General features: G+C 33.8%; 1 protein-coding gene across 1 annotated transcript in view; it reads left to right on the forward strand.

The window, feature by feature from the left end:
• EYS (eyes shut homolog) overlaps positions 1–13,041 on the forward strand; it is a gene marked incomplete at both ends in the record, with an annotated part of 727,941 nt that overhangs the window by 376,644 nt on the left and 338,256 nt on the right. Inside the window, one exon of the mRNA XM_083857640.1 lies at positions 2,852–3,104. Within this exon, the coding sequence (XP_083713766.1) occupies positions 2,852–3,104 (253 nt within the window). The remainder of the gene's footprint in view (positions 1–2,851; positions 3,105–13,041) is intronic.

The raw sequence follows: 13,041 nt of genomic DNA on the forward strand, positions 1-13,041 counted from the left end.
GACCATGGTAACTACTGTCTTTTTGCCTTCTAAACAAGATTGGCTTTCAAAACAATGTCAAGTGATGATGAAGGGTATATCACTTGAGGGCTATTCTTTTTATATGGAAATCAGTCAGATCTTTACATTAAAATAATCTTACTTTTCATTAAATATTCATGCTTATCTTACATGAACAACTTTAATGGACAAGATCAGTTACATAATTTTTTTAACATTTATGTCTCACAAAAAAAAATCTGAATTCCAAATAAAACCACCAGAGAGAAACACTAAAATCTGCTTAGAGAAATTATTTTTTCAATTACTGCAAAATTTATTGGTACAAGTCAGTTTTGTGTGACACTGTAGAGACCAGAAGTACAAATAAACCCAAAAATGGGTTGGTTAGGAGGATAGATTTATTGTTATTCAAATTACTCTTCAGAATGTTACCCTGGCCCAGGGAGTCTTTGATTTACTTATTGCCAAAAGTTGGAATGGTATATTTGGTGAGTTACCAGATGCTAGCTCTGCTTGTTTTCTTCCTGTTTTCTTCCCAAAGTATTCATTAATAGCTCACTGATGATGGAGCTAGATAGATATTTGACCCATGGGTGCAGTTTTTCTATTAGCACATAGCTTGAGTATTAATTGTACAGTGTGTTGCAGAACAAGCAAGCCCTTGCAGAAGGAAAAGTAATAAGCCATTGAAACAGCTGAAATTTAAGATGTATCATCTTTGTTTTTTATTCCCCTATTCATTCTTCCATCTTCAGTCCCTCCAATTCCACTATGCTTTGGGAAGGAATATAAAAGCAAGAAAACACGGTGGGGGAACCACCACAGAAACATTTATAACTTATCTATCTTCAGTGTCCAAGATGAGAAGTTATGGTCTAAACCCCTCAAGAGGTATATTTGTTAAGCCCCAATGGGTTCTGGTTCCTAACCATAAGTAGGTCTGAAGTGGAAACAGTGAAACTCACAGGGAAATTCAAGGAACTCCAGCTTTAATGTGTATGTAAATCTTCTGTAGTCTATGTCTGTACTGCTGCCCAAAGTATGGATCATAAAGCATAGATTGTGAAATCTCTCATAAATTTTGAGAAGAAAAGCATAGCCAGTGGTATATGAAATAAATGTTTACTTTTTAAGTGGAACCATCTCTAGACATATACTTACTTTAAAATACAAATCTGCACAAGCTAAATGATTCCATCCCCTGCATGGAAACTGTTAAGACATTTACAGGCACTTTCAGTGCTATCAAATTTATCTATGACTACTTAATGTACCCTTCATGCACACTGGAGGTTATCCACATCTGCTTTGTTTCTATGAGTCATAAAATCGTAATCAAATGCTCTTCGCCATTAAATGTAGTAGTCATAAAAATGTACTAATCTGTCATAGGAAAGTCAGAATGAAACATAAGTTTTATAGGATTAAGAACGATTATGAGCTTGCTCAAACTGATCATTTGTTCTGTGTGTGGAATTAGAAAAAAGCAAGGAGGAAATGCAATGAAACTGACATATTAATTGGCCTGTTGTTCCTTTGTGCTTTAGAATACTGATACAGTGAGTGATTTTATAAGATGCCATGAATTTACCAGATAGCTCATCTGCTTGCCAAAACAAATTAAGAAGTTGATCGAAACAACCATGAATGTATCTAAATCACTCAAGACCCATCAATTTAACCTCTTCTGTTTTAAATTCTGAATAATTTAAACTATCTGTAAAAAAAGTAATTTCAGTTTTCATGTCTACCTTTCTTCCTCTCTCTCTCATCCTTCCTATTGTTTCTTAATATCATAAATTAATATAATAGAGTTGAAAACTTAGCCAGGTAGACATGAAAGACTATTTAAGTATTTGTCTGAAGGAAAATGTGTAATGAATACATGCTTCTTAACCTCTAGAGAAGGCTTGGATTTTTTTTACTTGTGCCCCATCTGCAGGAGAAGACTCAGTCAGAAATTATATTATGATGATATGTTGTCAGAGATGTATGTCTTCACAGATGACAGTGTGCATATTTTAAATAGTTACCCAAATATGTAGCATCCTTTTAAGATAGGTTTTCGCTGTCTCTCTTCACGTAGTCTATTAGTTCATTGCAACAGAAGTGAAAATAAAATTAACCCAGGCCTGACTTCTGCATACATTTATTTCACTCCTCAAGAATGCATTTAATTCATGTAATTATTTCCTTGCTTTTTTTACAGACCACTGATTATGAACATTTTTACTTTATTACTAGGGAGGATTTTTCAGACTTCCCATGAATTTTTTACTCTTGATAAAAAATAGGAAATGAATGCCTCGTCCAGTCTGAGACTGTCACTGTATTTTTCCTTTCCTAAGTGTTATCTGTGAATGCAAGGTATTAACAGGGAGCTGTGTGCAGATTTGGTAACAACAGACAACAAAAAATGAGCTGCAATGTACAAAAGGAAAAAACATTACTTTGCAAGTCAGAGCAAGTCATAGGGTTTTAGACAGCTAAGTCCACTGTAAAAAGTCTTTTTTAAACCTACATACTAATTGAAAATTATTATTTTAACCAGTTTTTATTACTGATAACAATATTGTCTTTAATACTTGGCAATTACAAGACTGTAGGGGAATTAATTTTATTGATAATCACAGTCAAAATTTCACTTAGCTGAAATTTAAAATATTCAACTATGCTATTAAATTAGTTAAGGAATATTTTCCACATGATATTTCCTTTTGAACGTGTAAACAGCTTAGTATAAGCAAGCAATATTTTAGAATCAAAAGAAAAAAATAATTGTAACTAATGTCACTATAAAATGTAAATTGCCTTCAAAAAATGGCTTTTTTTGAAAACTCTCTTTCAGGGACGAAGCTGTGAGCTTAATTACAATGATTGTCTTATACACTCCTGCTCCACTGGGTTTCTTTGTGTTGATGGAATAAACAATATCACCTGTTTACCTACTATGCCTCAAAGCAAGAAAATTCTCACTGAAGTAGCTGAAGGGTTTCCTGCTGAAATTTTAGACAATGACCTTCCAACAGCACTGGCTGCTTCTATGGAACTTTGGTCTAAACATGTTTCTCCTGATTTTCATACAGGAGAGTTGTCTCAAGGTGAGTAGAAAGAGCTTCTAAGAAGTGCATATATATGACTTCTTTCCTTGTTAATGCTTCTTAAATGGTGAGAATATTGGAAATATATTAATTTTAATTATTAATAATATTTTTAAATTTTAATTTATTACCTTCTATATTTTTTTGCATTTACTCCAACTTCCTTTCTTAATTGTATTCATATGTAACTGTAAAACTACTCTTTTCTTTCAAACTAATTTTTCCCAGCATCTTTCACATCCAGTAAGGAAGACTCCATTTCCTCTTAGCTGGGTTTTCAGTTTTCCAGAGTGTACAATTACATATGCCTCATATTGTGTTCAGTAATCTCTGATTCTAATGCCAATCTTCCCTTCTTCCTTGGCCAGTCACAGGAGAGTCCTTTATTCCATAGGAACTTTGATTCTTTTTTCCTAGTTCACATGTTTTCTGAGTGTTTCTTTTTCTCAGCAACTAGATGTTTTTTGACTAAAAATATATTGGACAAACCTCTCAAAGTCTCTGCCATTCTAATTGCTTATAGTGATGGTTTTGGGAAGCCAAAAAATTGCCTATCATGTTATTTTAAAAACATTTGCAAAAAAGTCAAAAGTAACAGAAGTGACACGTTTTATACCTTCGTTGTGGCCTCTTCATTTTACTAAAAATAGTATTATACATGTAGCATGTATCAGGCATTTGCAGATAGTTTCAGAATTTCTTTGCTTATATACCTCTTCAAAGTGATTACTTCTATAAAAAATAAGCTGAGTCCTGTTTTGTTGTTTTGATGGGGGTTTCTTTGATTGTTTGTTTTTTGTTTTGGTGGGTTTTTTTTTTTTTTTTTTTTGGTTGGGTTTTTTCTTGTTTTGAATTTGTTTTGTTTTGTGCTTTGTTTTTTGTTTGTTTTGTTGTTTCTTTTTTTCTTTTAAATTTGGGTAAATTAGTTTTAGAGTGTGTTGAGTTTTGGTACACAGAATTTTGTTGAGATTGATTGCTTGATTGATTGAGTGAACTGCTTGTTCTGCCTTTTCCTTCACAAGAATCACATACTCATCTGCCATTTTTTGATTGATGTTGTCTATTTTCCTTCAAAGACCTTCTCCTTATAATCAAAATTTTCATCACTTATGTTCTTTAAAGAGACAAATATAAACTTTACAATATGATTAGCTACTGTTAAACAGCTGAAAACAGAGGAAATTCAACTGATACTGGAGACAAAACTGCATGATCTAGACATGGAGGCCTGTCATTCATGAGGCCAAGGTACTTTCTGAAGCATTCAGCTGGGTAGTGTATCTCAAGAACTACTTTTCACTGACATAGTTAATAGTAGTTCTGAGTTCAAAACAGATCTATTCATAAATATAGGTGAGACTATTGAAATATTTTTAAAACAATCGGATCAAGTGTTATGTATATCTTCTTCCTACAGAAATTTCAGATATAGAGTTACTGATGGATACACTGAAAAGCATCATTGTTTGAATCCCCTAATGATGAGATATGCTACTTGGTTTTACTGGCACGAGTCACATCTGTGTAAACAGAAATTTGTAAATTTTCATGATAAAGAACTCATGAGTAAGCCGTGTTACCTAGACTTCACAGTACATCTGCTGTGGAGTAGGTTCTGGCCTTTATCAGCTGGTGTTCTGTTGAGTTTCTCAATTCTATTTCAGAGAACTTTTTGAGGTGGTGGGGTGTTTCTATACAAAGATAAACATGTCTGTCAAAGTTTCCAGGTGCTTGGAAGAGATTTATTGTCGCCTAGCTGCAGCTGATATGGCACCTGCTGCCATAGCTGACACAGATGACGATCCTTCACGTTCTGCCACACAGGCTACTAGATCAGTATAGAAGTAGGTTAGAGGCTGTTATAATGCTGACAGGAGATCAGCAGCTGAGCACTTTCACCTCACTACAATATGTTTTTCAGGATTTCCTTTCATCATATTTACATATAAACTCAAGAGATATCTCTGTGGTTGTAGTGTATAAGTATAATCAACACTTTTAAGATAAAATAGGTGTTGAGAAAAATGTATATCTCTCAAGGTAAAAATTTCTTGTATATAGTATAGTTAACTTGCCACTTGTTCTAAAATGAGGCAAATGATGGCCTGATTTTTTTAAAGCCCTACTTTAGAACATTACAACATTTCAGAAATAAATTCAGGGAATTTAAAGGGCACAATAAAACTTAAGAATTCTGGAATTAAGTATTAGGGAATATTTATTGGTTTGATCTACATTTTTATACTATACTTTTATAAAACAGAACCAATACCCATAAAGACAAGGAGAGGGTTATTTTTTGGTTTTGGCTTTTCATTTTTTGCTTGAGGGCTTCTGGTGGAAAAAAGATTTTATATCATTGATTTAAATCACTTAGGGGGAAAAATGCATTCTAGACCAGGAAAGAGATATATAAGGGAGCCAAAAGACAAAGAAAACATTTTTATGAGGTGTAGAATACAGTTGTTTACCTGTGAATGCTTGTCTACATAGATTTCATTCTCAGTATGCATACATAAATACACAGATCGAGTTTGTACTGCCAGAAGTGCCTCCTGATACTGTGCCTGTAGTCAAGAGGTCAAGTTGTCTGAGCATACCACTGTGGATTTCCAACTGATCAAGATATGACCTAAAATAAAATTTTGTTTGGGGTTTTTGTCGTTGTTGTTGTTGTTTTGGGGATTTTGTTAGTTTGATTGGGTTCTACAGTGGAAAAAATAGGTAAGGAACAACAATGCATCCCCAAAGGTAATAGCTGCACTTATGTGTATGCAGAAGCAAATCTATGGGGTTTTTTATTGGAAGAAATAATAAGACTATTAAAAAGCTCTGTGAGAAATCTTCTTGGATGAGTAAGATCTTTAATACACTGGTGTATCCATAGTAGTAGAAACGTGTCAAGCTGTTAAACCTGATGTAGTCTTCCATACATAGAGATTTAGTGTATTTATTAACAATCTGTATTACTAAAACTTGAGAAAAAATACTCATGACACACCCAGATTTCCACTCTCTGAAAAATGGGTACTACATACTTTTCATATAGAGTAGTTATTCTCATCTGACAATCAGTGGATACATTACAGCAAGTTCTAAGATAGCTTAGAGTAGCAGGGGCCTCTAGAAAAAGACTATGAAAGATGAGATATATCTGGAAAAAACTCACATTTTTTGGTCTGGTCTCCAGGTGTGCTTTTCCACTCTCATGTCATTGCTTGTGGTAAATGTTTTGTAAATACATTTATTCTTTGGGAAAAAAAAAATTATAGAAATGTTATTATATGACCAGAGTGGATGATCTAAGTTTCAGTCACATGTGTTAGCACTCTGCAAAGTTCTGTATGACTTTTTCAGTTTCCCACTTTCTGCCAGCAAGTAATTGCTCAATAAGCAACAATTGACACAAACTGAATACAGGAAACTTTCCTTCCTTCTGTCCATCCGTCCTTCCTGCCTTTCTTTCTCTCTTTCCTTCCTCTCCTACCGCTCTCTCCTTCTCTTTCTCTCTTTTTCTCCTGTTATGGTAGCCAAGCATTGAAACAATGAGACTGCAGCTTCCATCCTTGGAGATATTTAGAATTGAACTGCACAATGTCCTGAGAAACCTGTTGTAGCTGACCCCACTGTGAGGTTAAATTAGATAAACTTCAGAGGTCCCTTCAAACCTCGGTTATTCTGGGATTCTGTGGTGCTCTGTAATGGTTAGGACAGAATTGCCTTTCAGATGCTGTAAATAAAGACTCTTAGAATTTACTTCTATGCAAATATCTAGTTAGTCACCAAGAGTGGGATTCATCTCACCAGTAGCTATCCATTAATTAATCTGTGTGAACTATGTCACCATAATAAATGAAAAAAAATCACACCATCTGCGTTAGGTGTCTGTTCTGGGATAGAATGCAAATTTTTCTCCTTTCCTTAATATATACTATTTTGCTTCTTTGCACTTTTGGTTTTGGGTAAGGAATTGAATATTGTTATGACTTTTCTGTTTGTGTAATATATGTGGATCATGGAGCTCACAAAGATATTTGAAAGAAAAAACCTGGTAGAATCAGATATGAATGTTAACAACACATCTGCTACTACACAGCAGCTAACTGGATTTACTTCTATTAATTATGGAGGAAAACATACATTAAACAAATACCTTAATGAAGTGGATTTTCATCCCTCTGTTGAGTCACTTACTTTCACTGCCTGTGTTTAATATTTCATTATCCCCCTTAAGACTGTCTAACACATGAAATATGTTCTGAACATACTACTAATAATCAAATTGGTACATTAATACAAAGCTCTACATGTTCAGTATCATTTGCTCAAGTAAAATCTTGTTCTTCAAAAATTCCAATTTTGATTATGTTACTGGATAAATGTTTTTAGCAGAAAGCAAAATTCAGGGTTTTGAGTTTTACACACACTTTTTTCTTTATAACATAATGCTTTTTCAACTTTCTCCTTAATCAATTTCTATTCAATTACAGCCGTGTATCCTTGGTTTCTGAAAAATGTTGAAACTGCATGATGCCTTTGACTCTTATTCCTGTTTTATCATATTGAATTGTTTATGTTATATTCGTTGGATTTGTCATCACTCTCATTATTCCTTTAAGCTTCGTCTTTTATCATTTTGGCCAGACATATTACTATTCGCTCCATTGTAATTTCCCTGTTCTCAATATCGGTAATCATATGCTGTTTTTAAATGTATGACATTATATCTGCTACATCAAGAAGGTAATTAGTTTTGACATAGTGAAGTTACTAGCTATGTAGGTTAGCATGGAATTTCATGCAAAGTAAGTGCTTTGAACACTGATCCATTATTTGAGCTACATTTGTAACTGCTAGAAGCTTGAACTTGGTAACTTTCCAGACCTCTTTCACAAGCAGTCATTTTCCCTAGAGTTCTGATAAAAAAGACCTAGAAGAGTAATTGCAAGCCTGGTCTATATCTGGTTTTACTTAAGTGCAACCTGCTGTCCTGCATTTTGATATTCTCTAACTTTTAAGTGTATTTTTAACTGTGATTGCTTTGTGCTCAGACTTCTAAGCAAGCCAGGTAAATAGGAAAAGCTGTGGGAATTCTATGTAAGTTGCTGTCACAAGAAATAAAATTAAAATAAATTAAACCTTTCATTTAAAAACTATATATAATTCTATATTTTCTAGGTTTCTATGTAAAAATAAATTAAAATTCCCTTTTGAGCTGACAAATATCTTCTACTTTTTAACCATCAAAAAGGTTCTAGTAATATTTAAATGTCTTTTAGGCATTGCAGTGTCCATCTGCACAGAAGTTCATTGTGCTTGATATTCCTAGCTACTTTAAAGCAGAAAGAATCATGATATTGGGAATAAAAGTCTTGGCATACCTGCCAATTATAGCAGATGTTGAGTTTCAGGTATGAGGTAATTTAAGAAGAGTATTTATGCCAGTGAGTATCTCTTGTCGTTTAGAGTTTCAAAGCCAGTGAGATCTATGAGCATCACTTACTCCTGGAGCAGAAAAATCCTCAATAGCATCTCCTGTCTTTGAAAAAATAGTACTCTAAGAATCTTCCTACAGGCATCATTAAATTCCATATGATTGGAAAAAACCAACCAAACAAAACCAAACACAAAACAACAAAAAAAGTACCTTGACTAGTACAAGTATTTCTGGGTTAGGGAAATTATTGTTTTTCCATTAACTCTAAATATTTCCCTGATTTTTAAAATATTATCTGCATTCTGTTTTAAGATTGATTTACTTTTTAGATTTTTGATCCAACTGAACTTTTATAGCATATGGGCTAGCATTCATCAGCATAGGAAGTGTACTGTTTTGAAAATCTTAATATGTCATTTGTGTAGTGGGTTCTGAGGAGCCTAAAATTATTAGGATTACTTTTCTTTGAAGAATAGCAAATAAAAGATATGAGGTGTTCCATGTAGGTCACACTTTGCATTTACATTTCAGAGCAGTTAGTGGAATTACTGAATAGATCATGCTTTGCTCTTAAACATTATTTTGAATATATTAAAAATAAATTATAATGATCAACTTCTTCAATTTAAAATAATAGGAGATTTTAGAGTCATGAGAATACCTGAGTAAGTCTTTCTCTTGTTATTTATTCGAAAAATCGATTATTGGGTATAATATGAAAGGTGTCCCAAATGCACAGATTGCTCCTCAAAGATACTGTTACATTCCCTGGATTTAAGTAATCCTAAGGGATGATTTAGCAGCATTCAGGAAGTGTAAACCCTGTCAGTTCAGCTTTTCCTTCAGTTTAGCTGAGGAAGTAGAGAGGTTCCTGTGTTATTCCCCTGAGTGAAAGGAAGCAGTGATAAGTTCTGATAGTATCTGGGATTTGAACCAAAGAGAGGAGTATGATAGGAGGGCTGCACTATTGGATTCTAGTGCAAGGTCTCTAGTCCTGTAATTGAAAAAACATTGTTCAAAATCTGAGCAAACTTAACCTGTACTGAAGTTTAAATACTGAATTCCTGCTCAGAAGAAAAAAAAATATAATTAATGGAAAATAATTATTTTCCTTTGGTTGTGATCTCTGCTTACATGGACATTACAGTAAACAGAGGAACTGTTGGCTAACCATTATCTCTGTAAGTTTTGTTTTCAGATCAGTCATATCTGTACAGATGTAAAGAGGCTAGAGTGCTTCAGAAAATAAAAGAAGGAAAAAAACAAATCTTCCAAAATGCTGTGATATGTGTTTGCAATGAAGGGAGTTGTAGGATGGGGAGAGTAAAAAAGAAAAAGCATATGATGTAGATGGATGGGGAACATTGTAGGGTCAGGGCAAGACAAAACAAATATATACAAGGTGAGGTAACAGGGGATAGGATATTCAGGATTACATGTTTAGGAACAAGACTTGAAATAGTACGTATTCTTGGCCTGAAGAAAAATTAGGTGCTTGTACTCTTTCTGGGTACCCCTCAGCTTCTGTCAATGTATCAATCTGAAAACTTTCCATATTTACCCTGGTGGAAGCAAGAGGTAATACCTTCTTAGGAGCAAAGCCATAGACCTACTGTAGTGTGTCATGTTGCCTCACCATTTTACCCTCTCATCATTTCAAATTTTAACAGGCTTGAAGAGTTGTAATCAACAGTGGCTTCTGCACCTCAGACCTTTGACCAGAGGGTTTGTGTTCTTTCAGGTAGCCAGTAAATCTTTATGTGCAGTTATGGAAAACATAAAATGACTTCATAAGCCAATCCTATTTTTTCTTTTGAAGTCACATGGGTCAAATTGTCATAAAGATTAAACTGATTACTCAATACTCTTGAGATAATTATGCCTGATTAACAGTAAGATGCCCTGCCACTTGGCTTGGCCTCTCAGCAATTTTTCATACATAGCTTTTTTCTTCTTTTCAAAAGGAAAGGCACAACACATTTTTCACTATTATTAAGTACACAATGTGGAGCTGGAGCAATTTCTCTCAAGTCTTTGTTGTCTTAGCTCTGCTTCAGAAATTAGAGGTGCCTTAAATACCTTTAAATGACTGTTCCTAACACTGTCCATTTGTGTATAACTAAGCAGTTGCTAAGTGCCTGTTTGCAGAAGAAAAAGGACATTCCTATTCTGCATATCTAAATAGATCAAGAATATACCAAATTAAAAACGGGTTTTTGTTCTTAATAGCTGGAATAGGCTGTTCTCCATCTAAAGTTTATACCTTAGAGCTTTTCAGTCACTATTTTCTGTCTTGTGGGCTAAAGAAAAAAATTATTTAGCCTATCTTGGCATGATTTATTGTAAAAGTTGTTTTTTTTCTTTTTCTTCCAGGCTGGGCAGATGCAAGGCTGTTAATCCTTACTTATATCATGATTTGCATTATAGCAAACTGTCATATATTCAAATACCAAAAAAAAAGCTGCAGTTTAAATTATCACAAACACTAAATCATATGGCAGTTCAGTCATTGTGTGTATCACAAGCAGGTTTTACAATATTAATTCTAAAATAATAATTTGAGAATGATCATTTAGAACTATTTGCTATTCATAATTTATTTAGTATCACAATAAGTCAGGAAAGTTTGGAGGGGATAAAATATACTGAAGATAGTCACTTTAGAAATATGAGTTCCTATCCAGTCTTTTGTGTTATAAATAGGAATGAAAGAATCAGAATATTTTTCCTTACACAAAACAGCAATTCTGTTCCAGTGTTTTGCTTCTGTCATGGGTAGCACTGTCTTTAAATCCCAAAGTCAATTTCTCACCCATCGCATAACACAGTTAACCAGCTGAATCCTGGATATTTGGTCCAGAAGAATAATGTGAGGACAGTATGAAAAGCTATGCTGAAGTCCAAACAGATCACACCTAATGGCTTCCCTAGATAACTGGGTGAATTACCCTGTCATAGAAGGAAATCAAGTTTGATAAGCAGGATTCCTTGTTCAAAATGCTTTGTTCGCTGCACCTGAAGACTGTGTTGCTCTCCAAGTGTTTTTCAATACTTCCCAGAATTGTATTTTCCATGATTTTAGTGAGCATTGAAGTGAGACTGACAGGCCCGTAGGTTCCAGGGTCTTTCTTGAAAACCAGGACAACATTTTCTAGCTCATAATTAACTGGGACCTCTCTGGATTCCAAAGACCACCTGAAAATCATCAATTTTAATGCATTATTTTGAATATGCTTATCCTTGTAATTAGTAAAAATAATAGGGGTTTTATTGATGAGAGGTATTTAATTGCTTTTATAATTTAAATAGAAGCACACTGAGGGAAGTGGAATTTTAAACTAAAGACAGACAGATTTATTAGTGGTATGGAAGAAAATATAGATTTTTTTATATATATACCTCAATATAAAAAATGAGATATCTTAAACATTCTTTTAAGAATTAACCTCAGCATGATTGTTCGTATCTATGTTTGATTTGAGGGGTAAGAACTATCCAGTCTACAATTTTTTTCTCTGTTGAAGAGAGCAGAAAAGTCTCTGATACTGAACAATCTGCTGCATGTTTCTTATTCTGAAGGGCATGTTTCAAGCTTCATCTTATGCAATGCTCTAGTATTTCCTCTGAAATTTAACCTTGGCACCAGATGCTTCAGTTATTCTGGTGTTTGTGGCTTCTGCAAACCCTTTTCATATAAGTAGAGTATGTTTCAGACCTTTAGAAATATCATGACTTCCAAATCTGAATGACCGTCAACCTCCAAAAATATAGAACTCTTCCAAGATGCATTGCATCTCATTAGCACACCTCTCTCTCCATGAGTCGTCATAATAATTGGAAGAGGGAGAATTAGTACTTGTTTAGACACTCAACTGCAGCTTTTAGCAGCAGCTGCTATGAGAGCTGGTAAACAAGTTTTACATGTTGACTAGATTTGTGTAAATGTGGTTACAACACATGGTTCTTTTAGGTCAAAAATGTATTTTTTTAATTTAATTTATTTTAGTACTTTGAAATGAAAATCTTGAATTTCAAAATTAAAGAATACAAATTAAGAATTTCATTATCAGAATTACAAATGGACTTTGCTTACTACATTAATTGTTTTTTATTGGTCTAAATCAAAAAGCAGTAGGGGGAAAGAAATTAAGGGGTTTAATTTTTTTCCATATCATGCATTGAAGCAGATAGGTCTCTTATTCTACTAATAAAAAATAAAAATATCTTAAGTTAATCCTTCTAAGATATGTTAATTTTTTTCTTCAAGTAGTTGTCTGCCTTTTATATTCTACCTTTTTCCTTAACCTCACATATAGAAAGGAAATAGAGTATCTATCAGCAATGTTCTGGTGCTAAGTTATAATCCTGACCAGCTCTAAAATTGTGAGCCATTAAATCTTACAGCTTTTATTTAAGACTACTGGACAGCCATCATGTTAAAAGATAGGTTCCTGTTCAAGACTGAAAAATAAGGCCAAGTTCTATAATACTGACTCCTCC

Source organism: Zosterops lateralis, assembly GCF_965231275.1.
Source record: "Zosterops lateralis genome assembly, chromosome: 3".
NCBI classification, from domain to species: domain Eukaryota; kingdom Metazoa; phylum Chordata; class Aves; order Passeriformes; family Zosteropidae; genus Zosterops; species Zosterops lateralis.